This window comes from Rhinoderma darwinii, chromosome 9, assembly GCF_050947455.1.
Source record: "Rhinoderma darwinii isolate aRhiDar2 chromosome 9, aRhiDar2.hap1, whole genome shotgun sequence".
In the NCBI taxonomy this organism is placed as follows: domain Eukaryota; kingdom Metazoa; phylum Chordata; class Amphibia; order Anura; family Rhinodermatidae; genus Rhinoderma; species Rhinoderma darwinii.
The window spans coordinates 90520784-90548475 of record NC_134695.1 but is presented as its reverse complement, the minus strand read 5'-3'; the positions used below and the strand labels follow the sequence as shown (position 1 = coordinate 90548475).

Sequence of the window (27692 nt, the reverse complement as noted above, 5' to 3'; positions counted from 1 at the left end):
CGTAGACTACAGGACAATGTCCGCTTTCACTTTACGTCCTGTAGGCGGCGCTCCTCCTAGCGAGGCTGCAAAATTCTTGAAATAACAAAAACTAAAACCCTCTCTCCCTGTTTTTTTTGTTTTTTTTCCTTTGCCAGGAAATGACCCAGAGGCCTTACAAATACATTGTGTGCATTCTTTCTCCAGAGCGAACTCAATCTGGGAGCTGCACTTGTTTCCGCTGTAACTAAAACTACCTCAACAAACCCAGAGAGGAAGACGAGGGGAGGGGAACTTCCAGCAGCAAATCTGTGACTTCACACTGTCAAGAACACAGTATTAGAGGCACATCAGCGCAGACTGGATCTGCCGGACTGTATCGTCTACACAAATCCCACATATTCTCCGGATTGCTTCGTACCTACCAGCTGTTGATCAGTATTTTTGCTTTTTTTGTTTGGTGTGTTGTGGGGGAGGGGCCATTGGAATTTCGTGTATTCTTTTCCTGTTACACTCCTGACTTGGGATACGTGAAAGTTCTTTTTTTTTTTGGCTGCAGTGGAAACTCTTGTGTTGACGGGAAGAGTTAACAGGTCCCGAGCCCTAGACGCGAAAGGCCCACACATCTCATTGTGGAATACTTCAGCTGGCTTCCAAACTACAAGTTGTGAACTGCAGCTGGGCTGCACCGAATACTAAAAAAAATCCCTAAGTCAGCGGATCTGCTGCCTTTCTGACTCCGCTCATACACATTACACAGCCTGCCTTTTGGAAATGCCTTGTACACAACCTATGTTTGCCGCCCTGCTCTACTATTTGACATAGCCAACCAACTGGAGGTGGTTTTTGTTGGCACGGCTGATTTAGGTTAGGGGCACCTGTGGCTAGTAGGTCACCTATGTATTGCTGCAGCGCACAGGAAAGTAAAATGGACTACAAGAGGCGGTTTTTGCTTGGCGGGTCCAAGCAGAAGGTGCAGCAACACCAGCAGTACCAGATGCCTGAGCTCAGCCGGACTCTGAGCGCACCCTTGGCCTCAACTACCCCTTTAATATCTTCTGCTAACACGGGCAGCTGCCCTCACCCTGCTGCCCACACTACGCCCATAGCGGATATCCAGCAGGGTATCTCCAAGTATTTGGATGCTCTCAATGTTTTCTGCCGCGCCAGCACTTTCCTCACTGACCTTTTCAGCAGCGTTTTCCGTTACTCGCACTACTCAAAGGCAGCTATGCAACTCAAAGACGTGCAGGAACATGTCATGGAGGCTGCCAGTCGACTCACTGCAGCAATAAAACCAGAGATAGCAAAAATGCTGATGGAGCTGAGCGCAGGGGCTGCCAACTTTAAAGACCAGAATGAGTTCAGCCTGCAGGATATAGAGGTCAGTTGATCTTCATTTTGATTATATTCTATGCAGCTGTATTACAATGTTGGGAATCTGCACATCGCTTTTCTAGTTCTTATGGTTAGACCTCATCTGGGCTGAAAAACCTCTAGTCCAAGAACAGGGACCCGTCTCCTCTCCTGACGTGTCTGTTAGTAAATAATTGTTTTCCCTATTAAAAAAAACTATTCTGTAGCATCTTTTCTTAAAACTGTATGTTGTGCTGTTCCTCTGTTACACCTCCTAGAAGTTTTATGAATAAATTGACAACTGGGTGTTAACGGTTGAGGGCGTGTCTCTACACAAGCTGACCCTGTCGAATCAGTGCTGACCGGTTGAGAATATGTAGGGACACGCCCCTTTGACAAGGAGAATGGTAACACCCAGTTGTCCATTTATTCATAAATTTTGAAGCGGAAATAAGAGGAACGGCAAAATTTCTCGTAAAATATGTTCCAGAATTAATTCATGGGAAATGCAATTATTTATTAAAAATATACATGTCAGGAGAGATGACAGGTCCTTTCAGCACTCCAGACATGCTTTTTTAAAAAAGAATAAACAAAAATGGAACTATTTGCATTCCCCTCTGTTGTTCCTCCTAGAAATGTATGAATAAAGCGGGAACTTGTCAAAGGAGCGTGTCCCTGCACTGTCCAATCAGCGCTGAATGTCAGGCTCTTTAGGGACACCCAGTTTTCAATTCATACATTTCCAGGAGGAATAACAGAACTCTGCATCTTTCCATTCTCCTGGGAAAAATTGATGGGGCATGCATGTACTTGCTAAAACAGACATGTTAGGAGGAGAGCTGGCAGGTCGTCTTTAAAGGGGTATTCCTATCTTAGACATTTATGGCATATCTGACGGCTAAAATGGTAATACCCCTTTAAGGGTTTGACTCAAAACAGACTCTTTTGAGGTGTTGGTCTGGCCTGCAAATTTTGAGAATCGGCTGGTCCTAGCCTGTAATAGGCCGGTTTCTCACACAGCATGTTGACGTGTCTTTGGTGTTTTTCCCACAGTTTTTTTTTTGGGGCAAAAACACTGCAACCAGGTGTTTGTTTCAACTCTAGTGAAATACGCAGCGTTTTGGCGTTTTTGTAGTATTTTTGGGGTCAGTGATATTTTTATGAAACGCAGCATCCTCTGGGTATGACGTATTTTCTTTTTCTGACATTTTTCTCCATACGGTTCTCTTTAGGACTTCAAAAATGGCAGGAAAAATGACTGACCGGTGTCAATAATTAAAAACGGCATAAAAAAAAACTGTAGCAGCACATTGTCATTTACATGTATTTTAAAATGCAGAATAAAAATGCGTGTGAAGGTCGTAGAGCATTGACCGGGCATGTGCGCTCAGTCTATACCTTTTATAGTATATAAACCTAAAGGAATATAGTACGACAAGTGGTAAAACGTTCTAATATATATATGAGCTGGTATTGTATAGGAGCGTTGTTTACACTGTGCTGTGTACGTGGAGATGTGTGTACGTATCCCGAGACTTCTAGATCAGAGCTGTGGGACCACACTTTTTGTCATTTTGTATTCGGATCATAGAGCATGTGTTGTCTTCTTAAATAGATGGTATAGAACGTCTTCTTCCATTGACCTGTATATTTACAGAAGAGAAATATCACAGCCATACGTGTGCAGCGTGGGGAGGGCGCGGAGCTGCGCCCGCACCATTATATACAGATGACTTTCTGATACAAACAGTTCGGAGATAAATCCCAAGACACAATGCAGAATTGCTGCCCCCCTCCCCCCCCAAATTAGAATAAACTTTTTACTTTTTACGAAACTGCTTCTATGTATTCTGTATACATAGAAGCTGTATCGTTTTGTCTGTTGCATGTGTCAGTTTAGCTAAACTGACGGCTCGGCTGAGAGCGGGTCGTGCATGTCTGACGCGCAGGATCCATCAAAGGCTTCGTTCACATCTGCGCGAGGGCGATGTTCTGTCGGAGCTTTCTATCGGAACTGAGCCCTTGATTTCAATGGTAACGGATCCGGTGCCAATAGTTTACACTTGTCTCAGTTGTGTAAGTGTTCGGTCGTTTTGACGGAATGAATAGCCAAGTAGACTACGGTATTGACTCCGTCAAAACGGCGGAAACCTTGCACAACGGAAACCATTGGCTCCGAATCCGTCACCATTGAAATCAATGGTGATGCAAACGGAAACCTATTGTTTCCGCTTGTCTCAGTCAGGGTCCCGTTCTGACGGAAAGCTCCGGTGGAACGTCAGAACGGCACCCTGACGCTGATGTGAACGAAGCCTAAGTTGGTCAGCTTAGATATGATCGCTATTGGGTGGATCCTGTGTGTCAGACACGCAGGACCCACACTCAGCCAAGCCGTCAGTTCAGCTTAACTGACTGAATCGGCTGAGAGAAAATGATACAGCTTTTACGTATACAGGACACGCAGAAGCTATATCGTAAAAAAATGTTTTAAGTCCTTTGAAAAAGTGCTTGAAATCATTGATTGATTTTAAATTTTTTTTTTTTAAAGTTACAAGTTGTACATGGCCTTTAGGGGTTCTGACGTCACCATGTTGTCTAAGTTGGACACAAAGGAAAATCTTATTGGTGACGTCCCAGGAGCCAGAGAGCCAATATTACTTAAAATTTGACCAGTCAGTGGCACAAGAATACTTGAAACCCTTCATTAGGGCATTTATGTGGCTCACAGCAAATTTTTGTATATTTCCTAGAAAGTCAGAAAACTGCAAAGCCCCTTGTAAATGTGACGTATGATTACCGGGGTTTCTACAAACGTTCTTCCCTCGCTTTATATCGTACGGCTTTTCTGAACCCGAAAAGTTCATCCTTGTCATTCTCGAAGAAGGTTTGGGTCGCTCGTTAGGCCTGTACATTCATTGCATCGTTTTCACTTAGCTGGGACCTTTTTTCCTCAATCATTGCAGTTTCCCTGGGATACGGGTCACTTCTGCCCATTCGATAAGCTCTGCTGTTCCTTCCCAGGATAAATAATACAACTTGCTGGAATGCTAAAAATATTTTACTGAAAAAAACGAGGATTCAAACGAAGTAGTCAGTAAAAGTTGCAGGAGGGTAATAGGTCAGTGAGGTCCAGGCTCCTGGTGTCTTTCTTTGGAACGTGTGTTCCGCGGGTTACCCTCTATTTTTACTTGTGTCCATGGAATGTGCGAGAGTAAAAATAAAGCATCTTTTACTGGGGATTATTTCCATATTTTTTTTTTTAAATACACCAGGGTGACGGATATACAATTAGAGGTGACTCTAACATGGAAACATTTTGGTGCCCTCTTTAGCAGCCCGTGAGATATTTCCTTTGAATTGATTGGTGCGGCCCATAGTAACCACTGTACTTTTTTGCATTGCCGTGGTCCGTGCCGCCACCTCGTCCTTTTTGCATGGTGTCCTGTGCTGCAGGAAGACCTCACTTCCCATTTGGAGACCTGAATGTTTTACAGCTGTTTCCATGGAAGAGCAAATGATCTTTTTCCTGCCAAGAACCCCCCCGGGATTGCTTTATTTAATACGTTTTTGAAAATGGCCCTAGATCTTAGAGCCACGGCGCCCCATCACCACCATGTGATATTGCATTCTTTGCGGAGTGGTCCCCTTTAATCTTTGTATAATGCAACATTCTAATATACTTTGTCTGTGTTCACCAATTTCAAGATCTCTGCTTGTTGGCAGTGACTGGATGCATCTGGAGAATGACAACCTGCCCTAATCATGTCCATCAGATACAGGTGCACGGCCCATTGCAAGAGAGGGCCACTGTTAGGCTGGGGTCATAGCTGCGTTGCTCTTTTAGCAATTCTCCTCTGCCAGAGGAGCAGAACGAAAAAAACTGAAGCGCCGTTTCTATTGCACGACGGACAATGTCGGCAGCCAACGGAATGAATTGACAATAGTTTCTATCGGTTTTCGGCAGGGTGTCCGTGGTTTTGCCGGAAACCTAAGCGCAGCATTTTCAGCTGGATCTACGACAGAGGTCCCTAACGGAGTCTCCCAATGCAGATGTGAACGAGGGCGAACACGCCAGGGCCCGTGTCCGTTATGGCCACAAGATCCAGACCCTCAAAGTTCTACTATGATGAACTTGGATCACAACACAGTCCGATCACCATGAACCCCTTTGTTCTAAGTTCAGTGCATTAGAATCGCAGAGGGGGTGTGGGGGGTTTTGCAGGTCTTGCCGCTATATCATCTGCAACTTTAACCTTGCTCAGGTATTACCGCAACAGGTCAGATTTTTGGCTTCTGGATGTAAACCTGAAGATTTGGATCTACCGGCAGGAAGCACAGATCCTATATTGGAAAGTTCCAAAAGTTTTAATTCTATAATAAACTTTATTTGCATAAAGACCGGAAACCCTTCTCTGATGGGGACAGACCATAGTCCTTATGTGGTGCAGACTGCTACGTCACAAATATAATATTGGGTCAATGACATGAGGTCATCAGGCCACAGGAAAAATACCCCCCCCCCCCCCCACCATTCCCAAATGTTCATGTCCAACTCCTACCACGTCCAAATCTTTCCGTGTTGAGTTGTGATTGTTCATGTGTCGCATGTTTTATTGTCCCGGTCTTGGTGACTCTCCAGGTCTGTACATGAACGTCCTATATAGCGCTCGGGGAATAAGGGCAAGTCCCAGGATTTCCTATATAAGTTGCTCACTGTCCCAGCACAACAAACACTCCCCAGCTCCTCTCCGTCTGCGCTATTTCCGCTCTGCTTTATCTTGACTAATCCAGACTCGCATTGTTCCTTCCCTACGGACACACACAAACTTTCCAAGAAGAGAACACAAAAACTATGCGCTGCTTTTTTGACATTCCTATTAAATCGACACTCGCCAAAAAAAAAGAAGAAAATATCAACGTTGCTCTGGGAATAAATCTGCCAAACAGTTTCGTATCCGGTTCTTGGTGCGATCTATACTTGTAACCCCCCTCCCCTCCCCGGGTTTGCATATGGACATCTATATAGCCAGTCTTCTTTTCTCATGCAATTTAGGATAGTTTCAGGCATACTCCCACCTGAGCTGGACCCATAGCACTGACCCCTCTGGTTTATGAATGGAATGGCAGAACTACAGTAAGGACTGACTTACATAGGCAGTATAGTAGTCGTATAACTTTGTAGTGCACTGGGCTGTTTTGTGGGTGTTGTTTTTAGGTTTGTGGCCGCCATAGCAGCTGGTGACGCACACCTTGGTGTCGGTCACTATAGCCCTGTGTATTTTCCTTCTGATCACGCGGATCCTTCATTCATGTGTGTTGTTTTTTTTTTATGCTGCTTGCACAAGACATGACGTTTTGTTGTTTGACAAGCCGCTCGTTGCCAGACGTCAGGGGACGAAAATAGACTCTTTATTTCCTCCCCCTGTGAAGCCAGCTGCGTTGTAAGGGACGCTGGCGCTCTGAAGTGTCTTTGTCTGCACATGTCTGAGGGGAAAATAGACGCTACGCCAGTAACCGATCTCATTCCTTTCCTGTTGTAAACTTTTTACCATTCCTTTCTTGATACTTCTCATCCACATAATCCGCATCTTCTCGTCCTGCGCGTCTTAGCAGCAGACTGATGTTTCTTGCTTATATCTGTTTCTTAGAAAGCTGGGTGACAAACGATAGGGCTACAGTTGTATCTCTCAACCAGCGTCCTGAATAGCATTTCCGCCATACATCTCCCGGCTCGCATACCACTGTGTATATCCAGGCATGTTTGCCATTCAGGACTCTAGGAAAGCTGGGTGACATTGCCTGCAAGAGCTGGATTGTCAACCAGCTTTTCTAGAAACTTTTTAAAGCGGTGTCCGATGATGAGCCGAGGTTTAGGTCTTGGAAAATATTACAAGAATCCCTCCGGGGCCACAGGTACAATTTCATATTTCTTCCTAAAGACGCATCAAATTTCATCTTACAGATGATTCAGGAATTCCCCTGCTGGCATGAAAGGTTCATTGTATGATTCTAGAGATTATCTAGTGTTCACACGTGGAGGTTTTGTGAAGTCTTGGCGTTCTCGAATCTATCGTTAAATGGTCGACAAACTTCTGACATGTCATAGTGACTTGTCAGAAGTTTTGGATCGGTGGGGGTCCGAGCACTGAGACCCCCACCGATCACTAAAACGAAGCTGGAGAAGGGCTCGTGTGAGCGCTGAACCTCTTCGTTTCTGTTCGGCTTTCCAAGAAAAGTCGATGTACGGGCCCATGGACTATCTATTCAGCCCGTACACCGCTACATCGGCTTTCCAAGAAAAGCAGAACCGCAACTGAAGCCGCTCACATGAGCACTTCTGCCGCTTCGTTTTAGCAATTGGTGGGGGTCTCAGTGCTCAGACCCCAACCGATCCAAAACTGCTGACATGTCACTATGACATGTAAGAAGTTTGAACATTTAGTTATCCTTTAAGATTTTCTTTTTCCTTGGGTGCTACTATAGGGGTTTTCATCGTCCAGCTTTCTTAGAGATCTTTGCATCAAATCTGCTTACTTATGCATTGATGCAGGAGTGGGGATTTATTGCATTACTAGGTAGCCATTCAGGAAGCTGGGAAAGCTGAGTGGCTTTAATAGCAGCCATGTTTGTGCCACCCAGCAATCCCAGAAACAAAGCAAAGAAGCCGCTGAATAGATTTTACTAGTAGAAGCAATTCAAAGATTTTGTGTTTGATATTTTGGGATAGTCGATACAGGATGTTCCTTCCTTCACCGTATAGCAGAGCCGAGCTGGTAACCATGTGTATTACTGTAAAAATATCTGAATTTCCTTTATGATCTTCAGTAACCTTTCTATTATTCTCCTCTTCTCCTCAGGTGCTTGGTCGCTGTTTCTTGACTGTGATGCAGGTTCATTTTCAGTTCTTGTCCCAGGCGTTGCAAAAAGTGCAGCCTTTTGCTGAAGCGATAGCACAAGAGCGTAAGAACGCTCCCGGATCCGGTGACCTGAGCCCCACAAGAGGGCTGGACGAAGCGGTGAGGACTTGGCGAGGAGCGACCGAGGTGAGGAACCAATAACCTTTCTTTCAGCAGTCCCCGAGCTACATATTTCATGTCTGACGGCATTCGTCTTAAGACCTCTGACCCAGGAGGATGGAGGACATTGTCCGGCCTCACAGTCATACTTGACTCATGTGGCACGGGAACAAACCAATGTGTATAATAAAGTCTGAGGATGTGCGGTGTAGGGATCTTGCTCCTTTCATCACCCACATTGGCAAGTCTGTCACTTAATGATTCAAAGGGCAAGAACCTTGTTCTAGTGAATGTGGGAGATGCGGCGCTACGACGAGTCCGTGGAAAATAAGTAACCGGCTGAGCACGGGCCGATATAATACAGGACATGGGAAGAATCCGTTTGGCTTTATCTCAAGACCTTTTGCTGTTTGTCTTTAGTCCTTTGAAGATAAATGGAACAAACACGGCTGAATCTCTGCTTAGGGTTTGTCTCTATCAGCCTGTCATCACGGGTAGTAGCTGCGGCATTACATAATGGAAATCTTCTGGCCTCGCACATTAAAGGATCCCATAGCCTAGTGATCACCGTCAAACATGAAGTGCGCCACCTATACAAACCATGGTTTATACAGGGAGTAGGACGTAGACAGAACTATAGTTTTATGGTAGATTTTTCTGTCTCATTCATTTGAGTGGTATCTCACGTCGGGCACCATGTGTCATGGCAGCCATATATGCTCCTGACCCTCAACTCCTTCAGAAGCAAACATTTCTATTGTATTCCCCAGCGTCCCCTGCTGAACCCAAGTACAGATCTGGGGGAAATGCGAATTTCGGTATCCTGATACGTTGAAGGGGCTGTCCAGGGTTAACATTAGAAGAGAAGTCTCCCTAATAAGAGAGGCCAGCAGGTTTACCCCAAGGCTCAGTGCACACGATGCGTATTACATGCAGCAAATCCACAGCGTAATACGGTACCAGCATAGTCCATGAGATTTCAGGAAATCTCACGTACACGCTGCGTTTCTTTCCGGCACGTAAACTGACCTGCTGCGGATTTTTTAAATACGCACCGCAGGTTGACTTATATTGCGTTTCTGCTTTGCGAATTGTATCTGTCTGGTCCTAAGGAAAAAGGGCATCAAAACCTGCAGCATGAAAACGCACCGCTTTACGCATCAAAACTTAAAAACCGCATTGAAAAACGCGCGACTAGGTGCAGTTTTTCCATGCAAATTCCTTTTTTGTTTTTCTGCGTATTTTGATAACGTGTTTTCCGCAGCAAAATACGTAACGATGAGGAAAACCTAATACGGACTGCCGGATAATACAGTATGACCTGTCCGATTGTCTGACTATTCTGGACCTGGGTAATCTAAGGGTATGTGCACACACACTAATTACGTCCGTAATTGACGGACGTATTTCGGCCGCAAGTCCCGGACCGAACACAGTGCAGGGAGCCGGGCTCCTAGCATCATAGTTATGTACGACGCTAGGAGTCCCTGCCTCGCTGCCGGACAAGTGTCCCGTACTGTAATCATGTTTTCAGTACGTGACAGTGGTCCTGCAGCGAGGCAAGGACTCCTAGCATCGTAAATAAGTATGATGCTAGGAGCCCGGCTCCCTGCACTGTGTTCGGTCCGGGACTTGCGGCCGAAATACGTCCGTCAATTACGGACGTAATTAGTGTGTGTGCACATACCCTAACTGATCGCTAGTGATGCGCTGCCTGGCAACCAGATTGGAAATATTTTGGTTGTTCGGCAGTGCATTCCCTAGTAACTAGACTGTCAGATAAGGCTCAAAGTTGGAACAGCTTGGCAGCAGTCACACCATGCCAATATTCGTCTCGGGCTGCTGCGTTAATCAGATTTTTGTAATACTTGTGCCTAGTTAACGTTTTAGGTGCAGGTACCAAAGACAGTTGCCCATTAGAATAATGTCCAAACAGATTAGTAGTCCGGTTTTTGACCCATTAAGGTTTCTGAAGATAATCCACAGTCCCATTACTATGACGTCGGTGCCTCGCGCGACTCTGTTCTTCAGTCATGTTTATATTGTACTGTTTGTGACTCAGGCCTGTGATTATATCATTATGTTAAGTGGATTATGCATGTTTCATGCTGTAGGAATAACACAGCGACTGGTGTTCTGCGTAGGGGAAATGAATGAGACCTGGTCCGGTGCTGCGGACGCTGACATGATTCTGCTATATCCTTCCAGTTACCACGTAGTTGAGCCGACCATGTCTACAGTAACTGGCCCGTACCAGTGTCAGGAGGCAGCTCGTTCCATTTATTCTGGTCTGTGTAGACCTTTGTGTATTGTTTGCAGGGGGACATATCCGTCCACATACTGACCTTTTTTTTAATTGGAGCATTTGTGTTGTGTGGGAGAACGTGCCGGTGCCAGCGCGGGTGATCGCCGGCTACTCACAATAATACTCTTTTAGAATACATATGTAAGGGGAACTCCGATTCATGTAGACGATTGAGGACTTGAAAGCTGCTTTTTAAGCCCCGGTTCCCGTAATATTCTCGCTCCGGATTTTGTCTCTTTGCGGTGAGGGAGAGAGCGCCGACTATAAACATTTACTTAACTGAGAAAAAGTAAGAGTCTCGTAACCTCCACTTTCCTGAAGTCGATTTATCAGCCCTACCTACGACTTGGAATTCCCTTTTGGGTATTGATGTTCCCTCTCTGGAAGTTACCTGAATCTTCCAGTGAATTCTAGAACTGAACCACTGATCTGCAGGTCCTCCAGCTGTTGTGAGACTACAACTCCCAGCATGCCCTGGAGAGTCGCAGGTTGCAGTCCTCCGCACTTCGTGTTCTGTGAATAATGCGAAGGAAAACCAAACTTTCACCTATAGCGATAAAATCGCGTTTGTTTCATTTAGAAACATTGGCGTTATTCTTTGTGCTTTTGTTTTTGTGTTTCTCATGTTGTGTTGGTATAAGGTATGATTATCTGTGTGCACTGGGGACATCACTGATGTAACTCGGCTGCCCGTTGAGTAATTTGATCATTTTAGAAGTCAAATCCTGCTCTTTTATACATCTGATGGGCAGCAGATTATTGGTGGTGGCATAGTCTACGGTACAGTCCATCGAAATGCAACCAACCTCCCCCCAAACCCCAACATAATCTACTGTTGCATTATTAAAGGGATTGTCTGCTTTGGACAATCCCTACTTGTTAGAAGGCTCCCTTGACCGATACACTGATCACAAAGCGTCCCCCTGCTGGACCGCCTGCGATCAGATGTACTCTTTGGGAAACCTGGCAGTAAGTGTTACATTTCTCTGCAGCGCCACCACAGGGGAAAATAAGCATTGCACAGTGTCCATTCATATCCATGTGTTGTCTGTGTAATACAGGACAGGTCCTCCAGAGAGAGCGAGACCCTCTTTGTAACTGCTTTCTACCTATGAGATGAGGATCCTGAACAGAGGACCCCCCCCCCCCCCCCTGTATTAATTCAGAAATCCCTAATAGGATGGATGGAAGTTGGTTTTCTAAACTGGACAACCTCTTTAATGTCTGACATGGTGTTGGTGTCATCCGTATCTACGAAACAAGAATTTAATGGAAATTGCATGCGTCTGTGACCAATACAACACCCTACGATTTCCGCATGAGATTTTCTTATGCACAGACTAGACCGCATAGGCAATAAAAAAAATTGTGTTAAAAATTGCACGTGCAATTCCAGTTGGCCGACATCGCGCAACATGAAGCCATAGAATAACATCACATGAACATGAAAAAAAAAAAAAGATTACTTAGGGTGGGGGGGGGATAGTGGGGGCCAGCGCTGCAGAGGCCGAAACCTACTGGAATGTAGTTGAGTCTGTGGCTTTCATAAGTAATTCCATATGAGACTGAAATCAGATCAAATTCCCCTCCGCTGTCCGGCTGTATTGTAGAAGGAGCGAGTCCAATACATCCATTATATTGTCAGCCTCATCTCCCTGGAAAACAACACTGAGGTTCACATGATTAACAGGGCGTCTTAAAGCAATCTTACATTTTAGCAGAACTTGCATTAATTTCCCTTACGTTATATATATATATCTCCAGCGTACCCTGCAGGACTGTATACAGAGTCGTCAGTGCGGCTTACAATCTCTATTTTAATTTTTTGTTACATGCACATTTGGACCAATTTCATAGGAAGTTTATGGTGCGTGCGTGTGCGTGTGCGCCGGACTCAATTGCAATCTAATAGAGCTGCACAGTTTTAAAAGGTAGCTTAACTTTTACAAAACTTGCAACATGTCAAAAGTTTTGATCAGTGGGGGTCCGAGCACTAGGACCCCCACCACTCGCTAAAACGAAGGGCAGAAGTGCTCGGATGAGCGCTGTGTCGCTTCGTTTCTGATCAGCTTTCCTTGGAGCGATGTACGGAATCAATAGAAAGTCTGAGTTCATACACCGCTCACCCGAGGGCTTCTGACGTTTTGTTTTAGTGACCAGTGGAGGTCTCGGTGCTCAGACCCCCTCAGATCAAAGCTTCTGACATTTCACTATAGGTCAGTTTTTTGTTTTTTTTTAAAAGTTTAGTTACCCTTTAATGCAGCATTCCTGTTATCAGCCATTTCAGGCGGGACTGGCCGACCATCTAATATGTATAGGGGTGTCCCAACTCTGTCTCGACGGTAGGGAAAGCAGGTTTGAAGATGTTTGACGTCATTCCCGATGTTTTGCGTTCTAGCGAGAGATAAGGCGCTGCTAAATTTATTCCCCTTTCCCACCGAGTTTCCACGCACGTTCTGCCAAGTCTGTGTTTGGTGGATTTGGTAACAATGGCTGTCAGCCGATCGAGCGTTAATCTGATCACTAAGGTGTGCGGCCAGCCTAAAGGTAGCGGTCGTCAATGGGATGCGAGTACAGAACAATGTCCGTCCACTCCTAATCGCAACTACTAGTAACACTATAGGCCTGAACTGTGTAAAGCTTAGCATAGACAAGTAGGATCTTCATTCACACCGCTGCCTCCCCCTGCAGCTACGTCGTCTGTTTTCTTCTCCAAGATCTGAATGGGCTGCAAGTTTCAGGGCTGTTTTGCCAGACACATTTCTCATGCCCAGGGCTGCCCTCCACCACCTCCTCCTCCTCCGCTTTGCAAACCACACCTGATCCGTGTGATCCTTTTTTCCCACATCCACAGCTATTAACCTACAATAACACTCGTCAGTGCAGCGAAGTGTAAGGACTCTGAGCCCGGGATACGCAGATTCGTAGAAGAGCGTGCAGGTTAATCTGCAAAACTAGATCAGATCAAGGCAGCGTAGAACAGGCGGCTGTGAAACTACTACAAGTCCCAGCATGTATCCAGCTGTCAGAGCATGCTGGTGGTTATAGTTTGCCAGCCGCTGGAGTTTGTCGTTTTCAGACATATATCTCAGAGGATTTAAAGCGACATCTTTAGGTGACCCAGACTCTCGGTTTTACATGTTTGTATATTATACTTGTAAATGACCTGACGTGGGACTTAAATATTTACTGCAGGACCAAATAAATATGGAATATGCAAAGTCCACATTGTATACAAGAGATCGCCACGCACTTCTCCTGCAGGATGTTGGTATATAAAGCCATGATAGCTTGCCTGTAAAAAGTATTACTGATGTCATATGGCATCATCCTCCTCCTCTGGCTCTGGGGCTGCATTCTTCAGGCCTTATTGGTAATGAGATATAATACAGAAACAATAAATAGGGGGTCATACCCTGAATGAGACCCCACTCTCAAGCCATCGGAATATATACTCGTGTGACCTCTGGATATGACATCGATCCGGGTTGAAAATGTGACATCACCCGCACTTCTATGCAGCTACGGGAAACTTTTAATAGCATGTGTGTAAGTTGCATGAGCAGAGAGGGAAGTTTAAACTATTTTGGTCCTACATTGGTTTCCTTTGACCTGGAGCTACGTGGAGACCTTTTTTAAGCGTAATTCTCAAGTTTTAAAGAGTGACCGCTGCAGTCCACGGAGATGTCCTGACGTGTTTACAACTCAATGCATCCCTTTTGGTCTTTGCGATTGCAAAGTCGGTCTACAAAGCCTCGGCTGTAAGAAGCCGTACACTTTAGATAGCTATTCCTCCTGACTCCCTTATAGACTGCGCACACATGTTCTTAAGGAAATCCAACATGTCCGGTCCTTATTTTTCCCCAACATCTGTCGGGGTGGAGTTGGGACACCACAATTAGCTAGTCCTCCTCTCCCGACTTTCAACTAATTTTGTATTAGAACGTTAAGGGTATGTTCACACGGCTTATTTACGGACGTAATTCGGGCGTTTTACGTCTCGATTTACGTCCGAAAATGCGCCTCGATAGCGTTGGCAAACATCTGCCCATTCATTAGAATGGGTCTTATGATGTTCTGTGCACACGGTCATTTTTTTTACGCCCCACTGTCAAAAGGCAGGGCGTAAAAAAGACGCCCGCGTCAAAGAAGTGCCTGTCATTTCTTCAGACGTAAATGGAGCCGTTTTCCATGGACTCCATAGAAAGACAGCTCCATTTAACGTCCGTAATGGACGCAGCGAAAAGCGCCTCAACATGCCGTTATGGCTGAAATTACGGAGCGGTTTTCTCCTGAAAACAGCCCTGTAATTTCAGCCGTTACGGACGCTGCCGTGTGAACATACCCCAAGAGTGTCACAAAACAATACTTAAAGGGTAACTAAACGTTCAACAAATTCTGACATGTCATTAGTGACCTGTCAGAAGCTTAGATCGGTGGGGTCCGAGCAAGGAGACCCCCACCGAATGCTAAAACGAAGCATCAGAAGCGATCGAGTGATCGCTGAGTTTCTGATCGGCTTTTTTCCGAAAGCTGATGTTACCGTGTACAGGCCCATAGACTTTCTATTGTGTCTGTACATCGACTTTCCGAGAAAAGCCGTTTCGAAACCAAGCGGCTCAGCACTCACCCGAGCGCTACTGCCGCTTCGTTTTAGCGATCAGTAGGGGTCTCCGTGCTTGGACCCCCACCAATCAAAACTTTTGACAGGTCAGAAGTTTGAAAGTTTAGTTACCCTTTAAAGGAACATTCCAGGATAAACTGATACTGTTCTACTTGATGCAAGGCCCAAATGGGCGGTGTATGTTCTTGGAATTTGTGTCATGCTCCGCCCTCCCAGGCTCTGCATTAAGCATGACCGTTTCTGTTTTACCTGGAGTTCTCCTTTATTCTGCACAGTGCACAAATATTGGGTAAAAACAAAAAAAAAAACTTGTACGTGTGCTTGTAGCTCAGGAGATGTCTGCAGTGTATGCGGCGATGGTCTGAAGATTGAGAAGCAGCTGATATCGGTATTTCGTCTGCACGCCAGGCAGTCCCTTACATTGCACAAAGAACCTCATTGTAACGCAGCTAATTCACCCCGGTCACATGACCTCCATCCACATGAATTGTAAATAACGCAGCGGCGGCGAAGAAGAAGACGGTTGTCTTGTAATTGAGGGAGATTTTTCTTTTCATAGGTTTAGCTATGGATGGGAAGGAAGCATTGCTCATACAGAATAAAACATTCTGGAAATGTCTCAACATTTATTCTAGAGAACAAGTACAAGTATCTCTGTCGTGTAGACATTAATCTGTGAGCGGTCATTGTTTGTTTGTTTTTATCTTTCTACCTCTGGTGTTTCCGACGCTTAGGCTCCATGCACACGACCGTATTTTTGTCCACCCGTAAATACTGGCGTAAATACGGGTCCTTGGTCACACGTATTCGACCCGTATTGCACCAGTATTTACGGACCCGTGCTCATAAATACGGGTCCGGTGTCACCCGTATTCCACCCGTATTTACGGGCACGTTTTCCAGGCAAAATTACACTGCAGTAATCGGCAGCCCCTTCTCTCTATCAGTGCAGGATAAAGAGAAGGGACAGCCCTTTCCGTAATAAAAGTAAAAGAAATTCATACTTACCCGGCCGTTGTCTTGGTGGCGCGTCCCTCTCTTGACATCCAGTCCGACCTCCCTGGATGACGCGGCAGTCCATGTGACCGCTGCAGCCAGTGATTGGCCTGCGATTGGCTGCAGCGGTCACATGGGCTGTAACGTAATCCCAGGAGGCCGGACTGGTGAAGAAGCAGGGAGTTGTGGGTAAGTATGAACGTCTTTTTTGACTATACACTGACGTTGCCTAGCAACGCTCCCGTAATTACGGGTGCACACACGTAGTCACCCGTAATTACGGGAGCCCCATAGACTTCTATGGGCCTGCCCGTGCCATAATTACGGCCTGAAATAGGACATGTTCTATATTTTTAAACGGCACGGGCACTTTCCCGTAAGCATACGGGGAGGTACCCGTGGCCAATAGAAGTCTATGGGCCCGTAATTTCGGGCGTTTTTACGGTCCTGTGCATGGGGCCTTATACAGTATCCTGAGATCTAGATCCATTTTATTTTTTGTAGTTCATAATCTCTTTGCTGTGATTAACAATAGTCTTTCTACACACTGACTGGTGTTTGTACAACTGCAGTGTAAAGTATGAAGGATGGAGATCAGAGGCAGATTTCAAATGACCTCAGACTCCCACTCGACTATCCAGAGTAATAAATAGTATGGTGGCCACCTTTGCTTTGGCACGTTTTTTACAAGTACGATGGGCATCAATTGGTCAGAAAATGCTTATTATTATCCGATATAAGGAGCAGATTCTTGGCACTAATGGGCAGTCCGTGCACCTCTCCTCCACGGTGTATTATTTCTTTGGTAAAGTAGCACAGCAGTCCGGCGAGTCGTACCACCGCAAACAGACGTTTCCCTGTATACCAGACCTTTGCTAAGCGGTTTTTGGCATAGTGGGTGTCCATCACTGCCTTAGTACATAGACGGTAAAGGGAGTCACCTGTTCTATTACTGACAAAGCCAAATCCTGGGACCTAAAGATGGTAACATCCTACGTGAATCCTGGGCGGTTCTTGAGGAGAGGACTGGTGCTATTCATGCTGCAAATCTTATGAGCACCGATCATTGTACAGAACGGGCACCAGCTGGGACGCACGCGAGATACATAATGTGTTCTGAGTATAGAATTTGCTGATCCATGGAAATATTATTTACAAGCAATGGATGGAATATGCAGAATTATAACTTCTGGGTTTTTTTTTGGACGGTCTAGGCCACGAGCCGCTTGCGAGAGCGAGGTTGTGATGGATCCCTGGCTGGGTTAGAAGTTCAGCAGCTTTTCTGCTCACAAAGCTTGGCCATCCCAGAGCATCACCTCAAGGAACTTAACCTGAAGATCGACAGTACCTTACAGGTGAGACCTGATCGCTGCTGATCCAAGGAGCGACTTCTACAAGTTGCAGTTGGTGTGTTTTGTGTGGTCGGTTTCATCACCTAATCCTGCCGGTCTGATCTAATTCTGTAATTTTACATGTTACAGGCGTATAGGATGGCGCTGGACAGTCTAGGTCACTGTGAATATGCAATGAAGGCCGGCTTCCACCTCAACCCCAAGGCTATTGAAGAATGTCTGAAGGTAACCACACACGTTCACTCCGGGACGTCATTTAGTACAGTTAAAAAGGCTGTATAAAACTAATTATGATTTCCATGGGCACCGTGCGGTGCTTAGTTATCCATGCGGCAGCACTAGCCTTAAAGGGAGCCATTTGGTTGGCTCAAATCTGATGGCAGACTTAACACTGCTAGTAAAAGGGTAAAGGAGCAGACACGTACCAGCGCAGAGTGTTTCGTTCTTGCAAAAAAACCACCTTTTTCCTGTATGCCGCATGCAAATTAACTTTCCCGTGTCCGCCAAGCCCGAAAGTGTCCGGCCTCCTGTTCTCCAACTCTTCCCTTCTGCAGTTGATTGACGTCTCGGCTTATATGGAAATAAAGACCAACTGAGGCGTCAACTGCAAAAAGGAGGGGTTGGAGCTAAAGATGGCGGACACGGGAAAGTTAAGAGTATAAAGCGCGTGGCCGTATACTACTTATTTTTTACCCGGATGCGAGGACTAGCGTGTTCTATACTGGCATGTGTCTGCACTTCTACCCTATAACTTACTAGCGGTGTTAGCTGTTTCGTAGGCCTCCAATCTGATGACCGAGTCCCTTTAATCAGATCGGTATCGTCTGCAATATGAAAAAAAAAAAAGTAAAGGTCCCGAGAGGAAATTCCCCTAATACAAATACACTCAATACAATTACAACCCTTGACATGAGTCACCTATAGAAGGCTCCATACAATGCATATGGAGAGACTTTATGCCATGTCCTTTGTGTAAATTTGTCCAAGTTTTAGATAATTTCTAGTGCAGGTTTATCTTTTACTTCACTTAGAGATTGTCAGTTTTATAATCTACTTCTGTTACTGCAAACACCACCAAGAGAATACAGCCCGCCGTAAACCACAACTCTTTATTCTGCTGACGGTAACACAGGAACCTGCTGCTCGTCCACTCTATAGAATAAAAGTCAATCGGGTGATTGCTATATAAGGGCTCTACTAAAAAAAAAAGTGCGCCGTCAACCAGGCGTCTTAAAGGGTTATTCTGGGATCGTCTGGCAGCAAGTCTTCAATTCCCCTCCACTGCATTACAGTCCTTTTTAAATAACTGGGCTGTCTATGAAATTCATGGACTCATGGAGAAAAACGTATTAGCAGATTTACGCCACTTTAGTTGAGTAAAAAAAAAAACCCACGTCCATCGAATATTTAATGGAGTGAATGTGGTTTAGCAAACGGGTTTGGTATTAACTGCAGCCCGACTAATTTACGTCAGAAACTGATGTAAATTAAAGGGGTTGTCCAGGCGGGGGGGGCTGTTTTATATCCTCTGGATAGCTCATCAGTGTATGATCGGTGGGGTCGGACACCCAGACCCCGCACTGATCAGCTGTTCCGGCTGCCTCCGGGCACCAGATGTTACGCAGGGTCGGTGCCAGAAGCAGAAGGCTCTGATCACGGTATAGTGGCCGCGCTGGGTTACTGCAGGTGTGCTCCCATTTAACTGAATAGAGCTGCAATAACGCAGCACGGCCGCTATACAATGCATGGGGCCGCTATACAATGCATGGAGCCATCCGGCACCGACCACTACACAGCTTCAAGCGCCCGGGAATAGCTGATCAGAGCAGAGTTCGGGTGTCGGACCCCCACCGATCATATACTGATGACCTATCCAGAGGATAAAAAAAACAGCCCCGAGCCTAGACAACCCCTTTAAGGCGCATTCTTCAGCCCTCTTTGGTAATAAGATATAACACAGAAAAGCTAAGTAGAGGCCCATACGCAGAATGACACCCCACTCTCAAGCCATTGGAATATATAGTCATGGGACCCCTGGATAAGACAGTCGGATTTGACTTTCTGGCGCACGGACGACCAGAGGTGCACCTAATTTATGAAGAGGTGTGTGCCGCTTAATAGGCGCGTTTTACTCCAATGTACTTGAGATAACGACTAGCTTATGAAACGACCGTTTTAATAAATTCCCCCATTGGGTTTGCCACAAGGTAAGATGCTTTTTATATCCGCCTTCCTCCATTGGCTAATAGACGAGGATCCTGAAAGGGGACCCCTTTAATTACCTGCTCTTGGTTTAGAAGCTCACATGAGAGAATGTTCTTTGGTTTTTCCATCAGGGCTGCTGTAGTGACGCAGAGGCACAACAGGCAGGAAGGAGACAGACACCACCTCAGCCAATACAGTGCGAGCTCCCAACCATACCGGTGCAGATTGGCTTCCATTTCCTTAAAGGAACGTTGTTTAATGAGTCTTCAACAGATAACCTGAAGCTGAAAACGGTAACTTTTCCTATTTGCCCCTATAGTTAAAGGCCCTTTTACACTGGGTGATTTATCGGGCAGACAAGCGTTCATAGACCGACGATTGCCCTGTGTAAACAGAGCAGCGATCAGCAGATGAACGAGCAAACGCTCAATCATCTGATCGTATCGTTTTAAAAAAGTTAAATATTATCGTTGTCGGCAGCACATCTTGGTGTAAACTGGGGGACGCGCTGCCGACATGATGATAATGTATGGGGACGAGCGATCGGAGTAACGAGCACTCATCTCCATCCATAGCTCCGTATGACTGGAGCAAACGAGCGCTGATCAACGATGTCTCGTTGATTGGCGCTCGCTGTATCGGCCGGTGTAAAAGGCCCTTAAGGGTTTGTGCTGTTGAGTTAATAATTCTAAAATAAATCTCTGCTGTGTTTTATTAGCATGCGACGCGGCAGCTGATCAAAGAAGCCGACGCACATAATGGAATGACTGACCGGGATGAAACCGCAGTGACTGAAATTCTCAATCAAGTGTGTCCTTCCACATGGCGGGGGGCATGTAAAACTGCAGTGCAGTTGCTTTTCGGCCAGGCTGGTCTGGTAAGTATTATATACTGTGTAGGTTAAGTCTGTAGGTGGATTGGAGTGTAACATGACTTGCAGGATCAGACTACACGCAGGGTTTGTTTGCAGTCTGTGACCATGGCAACATATTGTTTACACAAAACGATTGTATTTTTATTTTAATGCAACACTTATTTGCAAAGTTGCCTCATTTTATTTCTTTTGGATGCTTATGAGCAATGTCCAAAATTGTTTGCAAAATTTAATATACCCTTTAAAAAAAATAAAAATATATATATATATATATATATATATATATATATATATAATATATATATTTTTTTTTTAAAGGGTATATTAAATTTTGCAAACAATTTTGGACATTGCTCATAAGCATCCAATATATATAAAATCTGACCTGGAGGGCTCTAAAGACTGGAGTGGAGGGACACTGAATACGCTTTGTTTATACAGCAGCGGCCTGACATGATTACTAGATTTACTCCTCTTCAGGTCTGCTGATTTACATATACCTGTGTTCTTCACACCCATGTCCTCAGCGTACTCGGTCCTAGTGTCTGGATCAGCCTGTGTCACTACTCCTCATATGACAGCAGCGTTACCAGTCACACCCTGCACAACGAGTTGTCACTCGCTCACTTGATAGTAGGAAAGATGTCTGCAGCCCACACAACTCCAACTCTATTCAGTGTGGCCCTTATTTACCCCTGAAGTAGAGATGAGACAGCAATGTTTTATGTGCTCAAGGTATAAAGCGGCAGTGGGGTGGGGGGGGGGGGGGGTTTATTGGCAGTGCCCGGGTTATGATCTCAGAGGACTTTGTGTACAAGTGACAAAGCCGTCATTCTCCTGCGATTAGAGCGGAGGAAGCACCTGCCACACACTATTCCTCCCTCACGTGGGAAGGAAGCTCCCTGCACCAGGCTGGGTGTGAGAAACAAGCATCTGGCTGCGATGGTATAGTTGTCACGAAGTCTGAGCTTTGAGTAACTTTTAACCCTTTAAGCCAGATTCCTTGCACATATGTCGCCCCCTCCTCTAACTGTTGGCTGTTGTCCAGCATTTCCCATATTATATGAGCGAAGAACAAACATTTGTAAACTCTCTTTACTGAGCAACTAAAATGTTTGGCATATAAAGGTAAGCAGGCGAAACGCGAGTCCAGGTTCTTCACCTTACAGAAGGGTTTATTCTCAGACGCTGGTATGCCCCGAAAGTGCGCCGCGAAAAACGAACAGTCCTGTGTGCTTTTTACCGCAAGTCACAGCAGTTCTTAAGTAATTACCCGTGCGGCCGGAAACTGCAAGTCAAACATGTTGCGGACAAGCACGCAAACTCATCCGGTTTTGTTGCGCAGTGCTGTGTTACGCCTTATTACTTTTCGCAGCTGAGAGTTTGCTACAATTGCTTCCAGTCTAGACCATTCTCCACGAGCTAAACAGATAACACTGATCCATTGTAGCAGACTTGTGCTGCTGATGATGATGGCGTGCTAAACTCAGAGGATTGTCTAGACTGGATACAATTGTAGCAAACTATGGGAGGTATTAGGTCTGTACCAGTTTTTAGGCTCTGGATGTAAACCATAATGTTTCCATTCGGTGACCACAAGCAGAGATCTTGAAAATGGGGGTGAATTGAAACACAAAGTATATTAGAAAGTTGCACAACTTTTTATTATACAATCATTAACGGAGGCCAGAATAGAGCCAAGTATAGGTGAATAATGGGGAATTCCAACAATCAAAAAAATCCCTTCGTGCTACACCGTTGCTTCTGACATGCTGGGAAAACCTGACTCGAGACCTCGAGTGGGTGGATGTTCGTCTGTGAATGTTCCTATGTAACAGTAATCAATCGCAGCCGTCAGCGCCCCCCTCACTATACCAGAATACGTGCACCAGGGTCACGGTGTTTTGTTATAGGTTTTATTTTTTATATATGTAATTATTTATTCTAGGTGTGGTTGTGTAATATGAGCGGTGTCTAGTGCTTGCAAATATTAATCACAGCGGTATTTAATTGGTATGTTTTGTCCGTCGCCCCCGCCCCACATCTAGGTGGTCGTTGATACAGCACAGATTGAGAATAAGGAAGCCTATGCACCGCAGATCAGTCTGGAGGGCTCGAGGGTGATCGTGCAAGTGCCATCCACTTGGTAATTGATATGTTGCTGAATTCTGGGTCTGATAATGCCTCGCTATTGTATGATCTGTTATAGGGGAAAATTAAAGGAAAGCTTTAGAGCAGGGAGATGCAGAATCGCCGGTGAGTTGAAGTAAAATTGCGGCGTTACGTCAATTGGTGCAACGACTTCAGTGTTTCCCTATAGGCAAAAAAGTCTCACGTGACCATTGCGAACAACTTCTATTTTGAGTTGCTCGTGACATTTTGTTTTTCCTAAAGGGGGAGAAATTTAAGTTGCGCCGCAAGTCACTGTAATACTTCATTCTTCAGGTTTATTACATTGCCGTGGAACTTTAAGGCCCAGTTCATGCAGAGCTTTTTTTACGTGGAAACCGCGTCTGAATCGGCAGCAAAAAGTGTCTGAAACAGCCTGCCGTTAACTTCAATAGGAGACGAAGGCACTTTTCCTTTTTTTTTTTTTCTGCGGCGGTTCTCAGCCGCTCACGGTAAAAAAACAAAACTGCATGCTCTTTCTTGCCGCGGTTCTGCCTTTGACCTCCCATTAAAATCAATGAGAGGCAGAGAAAGCGTTTTTTGCCCGTGCCACTCAATGGCCGTGACCGAAAAAACCCAGCGAAAAATCACAAAGAATTTGCAGGAAGGTCAAATTCTGCCCTTATATCCCTGAAGGAATTTTGAGGCAGATTTTTCTGCTTGCAAATAAACGCTGTGTGAACAGGGCCTAGGTCTGCTTGTAACTTTTTTCGCCAAAGTGCTACATGCAGATTTTTCAGTGGATTTTACTACATGCACTACAATACACTACTACTAAATCTGTTCCAATTCCGCCACATCTGAATGTGGCCTTACACTTCACCTCTGATCCAGTCTTGGCTGATGTATTATAATGCGCACATTTGGGAATCTTTACCTATTATTATTTACAGTTCATCTTTCTGGATCGTTCCTCCTTGTGTGAAGTGACCTGTTATGTCTTATATTGTGATCCTCAGGTGTTTAAAGGAAGACCCGGCTACTATGTCTCTGCTGCAGAGGAGTCTGGACCCGGAGAAGACCCTGGGGCTAGTGGATGTTCTGTACACAGCGGTGTTTGATGTCACACGCTGGAAGGAGGGCCGGTACATGTCTAATATTTTTTTTTAATTTTTTATTTTTTTTGTGCGGCCTAAGTTACACGAGCAATTTTTTTAGTCGCTTACTTTGGAACATATTTTTTGTTACGGAACCTGCTACATTAACCCCTTCCCTCCGCAGCCATTTTTCGGATTTTCACTTTTGGTTTTTCCTCCCCACCTTCCAAAAGCCATATCTCTTTATTTTTCCATCAATATTGCCGTACGAGGGCTTGTTTTTTGCGGGACGAGTTGTAGATTTTCACAGCACCATTTTTTGTACCATATAATGTAATGGGAAACGAGAAAAAATATATGTGGGGTGGAATAGGCAAAAAAACAGCGATTCCTCAACCTTTTGGGTGTTTTTTATTTTTACGGCGTTCACCATACGGTAAAAACGGCGTGTTAACTTTATTCTGCGGGTCAATACGCTTACAGCGATACCAAATTTATATAGTTTTCTTTATGTTTTACAAGGAAAAAACTGATTGTTAAAATTTGAGATTTGTAGCCAGAACGTTTTTATTTTTCTGTCCATTTTAGCCGTGTGAAGGCTTATTTTTTGCGGGGCGAGCTGTAGTTTATATTGGTACCATTTTGGGGTACGTGAGACTTTTTGATCACTTTTTATTTAATTTTTTTGTGGGAGAAGAAGGGACCAAAAAACAGCAGTTCCAATGTTTTTTTATTTTTTACGGCGTTCACCGTGCAGACTAAATAATGATATATTGTGATAGTTCAGACTTTTACGGACACGTCGATACCAGTTATGTTGGCTTTTTATTTTTTCTACATTGTGCTTACATTTTTTATTTGTTAAAAAAAACTTTATTTCCCTGTTTCACTTTTTTTTTTTTTTTTTTCCTTGTCCCCCTAGAGGACTCTAACCAGCGATCGTTAGCACGATATACTGCAATACTAATGTATGGCAGTATATCGCGATTCTGACAGTCTCCCATGAAGCCCTGCCAGAGGCAGGGCTTCATAGGAGTACAAAGATGGGGGACTTCGTCAGGCCCCCAGACAGCCGTGACAACCAATGGCTCCCCCCGATCTCGCCGCGGGTGGGACGTTACAGGGGGTCACCCCCCTGTTTTTAGTAATTTAAATGCCGCGATCGCTATTGAACGCCGCATTTAACGGGTTAAACAAGCGAGATCGCGCTCGAACGAGATCCTGCTCGTTACCCGGAAGTGTCGGCTGTTACACACAGCCGACACACTCGCTCTATGGAGCGGTCTCAGCCCGTGAGCCCGCTCCATATTCCCCCCCACCCGGCGTGCGCCGTATATATACGGCGGATGTCGGGAAGGGGTTAATGACTTCATGTCAATGTCTCACATTACTTGCCTTTTTTTTTTTTTCCTTGGCCAGTACTTTACACACTATAATAGGAAAAGTGATTAAAGTAGTAAATAATTCTGTTTATTATCTGCACATTTAGAAGCCGCACTTGAACAGTTGCTTCCGGTATAAAGGCCTTTAGCAATAGTCGCACCTGAATTAAAGAAATGACTGTCCTGTCTGGGGGGGGAATCATAATTTTATTTTCTAAGGCACGAACAGATGACAAATCTTTTCATTGCTACTGTAGGCAAAAATGTCCTCCTGACACAGCATCTGTTCGCTTTAATTGGTATGACCAGATACAATGTAGGGTGGGACAGTCCATAGATATGGTAATTTGAAACATCACTGTGCCATCATAGCACTGACCAGACTATTACAGTAGGTGGCGCTTGCGTCATCATTCGTTGTCAAGACAGCCCCAATAACTTGATTGGGGGTGTCCGCTATTATCCCAAGGGTAAATGACTGGCAAGTACTCGGGGCTATGAAGTCAATGGACTGTCCATGTAATGCCCGGACAAGCTGGGACTTCCATAGGGGGAGAGCAGTTACGCTTGGTAACCCCCTCTACTACATCCATAGTCCCCAGTAGTACATAAGGAGAGGGATTTCCCAAAGCAAAGCAACTTTTTTTTTTTTTAAAAGAAGCTCAATGTTTGAGTATTGGACGCCCACTTAGGTATTTTAGGCGTCAATTGTATCTGCTGTTTTTTATTTATTTTTACAATTTTCCTTTGCTTGCAGGGAACAATCATTGCCAATCATCCAGATTCAGCTACAGAGAGAAACCTCAGAGTTTGGAAACCACATCGATCTTCCGCACGGGAACGGCAGCAAGTCAGCTGGCGGACTGCAAAAGACTTTCTCAAAACTGACTTCACGGTTCACCAAGAAAGTGTCTTGTAGCAGCTCCGGTCACAGCGGAAGTTACTCTGTCCCTCAGACCCCCTCCAAACATGTCTTAACCACTAATAACTCAGATGAAAAGGGTAAACACCCCAACCACACCGACTCCAAGCTACAGAGCATGCTCGCCCTAGGAAGCTTCTCCAGGTCCATGGACAATTCCAGCCACAGCACAAACAGCCAGTTAGTAAATGGGTTTCTTGTCGACCGCAGAGAGGACTTGTTCAAAGCTGATGATCCGAAGGACGAGCAAGGAATGAACTTGCCTTCTGATCAGGAAATGCAGGACGTCATAGATTTCCTCTCCGGCTTTAACATGGGCAAATCTCAGCAGACGTCTCCTGTGGTCAAGAGGAGAAATTCAGCTACGTCGTCTGTAGCGCCAGAGCAGAAGCAAGGGACTGTTAAGCCACCGTCGCAGCCAGTGATGCACCCTCCTCCGATGCATCCGCCAACTCAGCCGCAACAACAGCAACCGCAGCAGCAACAACAGGGACTGTTACAGCAACCTCCCCCGCTGCCGATATCCCAGAAACAGCAACTGCAGTATTATCAGCAATTGTTTCATCCAATTGGTCCGCAGCAGCAGCAACAACAACAATCACAGCACCCGTCAGGAAAATGGTTAACCAGTTCCTCCCAGCAGTCGTCCCAAGCTGTCGGAAGTGGATTGTCTCCCATTGGTCAGCTGAGCCAGTGGAGCAGTCAGGGGGTCTCTGATCTAAGCTCAGACTTGTATAATATGGGGGTAGTCAGCAGTTTTATGGATAACATGATGTCCGAGATGCTGGGACAGAAATCTCAAGGACCTCGAAATAACACTTGGCCGAACCGTGACCAAAGTGAAGGAGTGTTTGGGATGCTCGGAGATATTTTGCCTTTTGATCCTGCAGGTGATCACCCTTGTTATGCACATTTAATGACGTATGATATCCGATGACTACATTTTATTTAATGCTATTTCTCCTGTAACACTTCTAGTTAAAGAGTCTCTGTCACCAGATTATAAGTGCCCGGTCTCCTACATAATCTGATCGGCGCTGTAATGTAAAGAACAGCAGTGGTTATTATTTTGAAAAACGATCATTTTTGAGCAATTTTAGATTTATGCTAATTAGTTTCTTAATGACCAACTGGGTGTTGTAAAGAGAAGTGTATGACGCTGACCAATCAGTGTCATACAATGAAGTGCAGGACGCTGATTGGTCAGCCTCATACACTCCTTTGTACAACGCCCAGTTGGTCAAAAGTTAAAAAACGCCCAGCTGGGCATTAAGAAACTCATTAGCATAAATCTAAAATTTCTCATAACTTGCTCAAAAATGATCGTTTTTCAAAATAAAAAAACACTTGTTATCTACATTACAGCGCCGACCAGAGTATATGTAGGAGACAGGGCACTTATAATCTGGTGACAGAGACTCTTTAAAGAGTCACTGAGTAAAGATGGCCATAGACATAATCATCTGGACAAA

The 27692-nt window shown here is 45.1% G+C and overlaps 1 protein-coding gene across 1 annotated transcript in view; it reads left to right on the top strand.

Moving 5' to 3' along the window:
- GARRE1 (granule associated Rac and RHOG effector 1) overlaps nucleotides 1-27692 on the top strand; it is a 64147-nt gene that overhangs the window by 29658 nt on the left and 6797 nt on the right. Inside the window, exons 2-10 of the mRNA XM_075838465.1 lie at nucleotides 138-1363; nucleotides 8196-8381; nucleotides 17494-17634; nucleotides 17761-17856; nucleotides 19968-20129; nucleotides 20555-20713; nucleotides 22759-22856; nucleotides 23839-23964; nucleotides 26056-27110. Coding sequence (XP_075694580.1) covers nucleotides 878-1363; nucleotides 8196-8381; nucleotides 17494-17634; nucleotides 17761-17856; nucleotides 19968-20129; nucleotides 20555-20713; nucleotides 22759-22856; nucleotides 23839-23964; nucleotides 26056-27110 — 2509 coding nt within the window. The 5' untranslated portion in view covers nucleotides 138-877. The remainder of the gene's footprint in view (nucleotides 1-137; nucleotides 1364-8195; nucleotides 8382-17493; nucleotides 17635-17760; nucleotides 17857-19967; nucleotides 20130-20554; nucleotides 20714-22758; nucleotides 22857-23838; nucleotides 23965-26055; nucleotides 27111-27692) is intronic.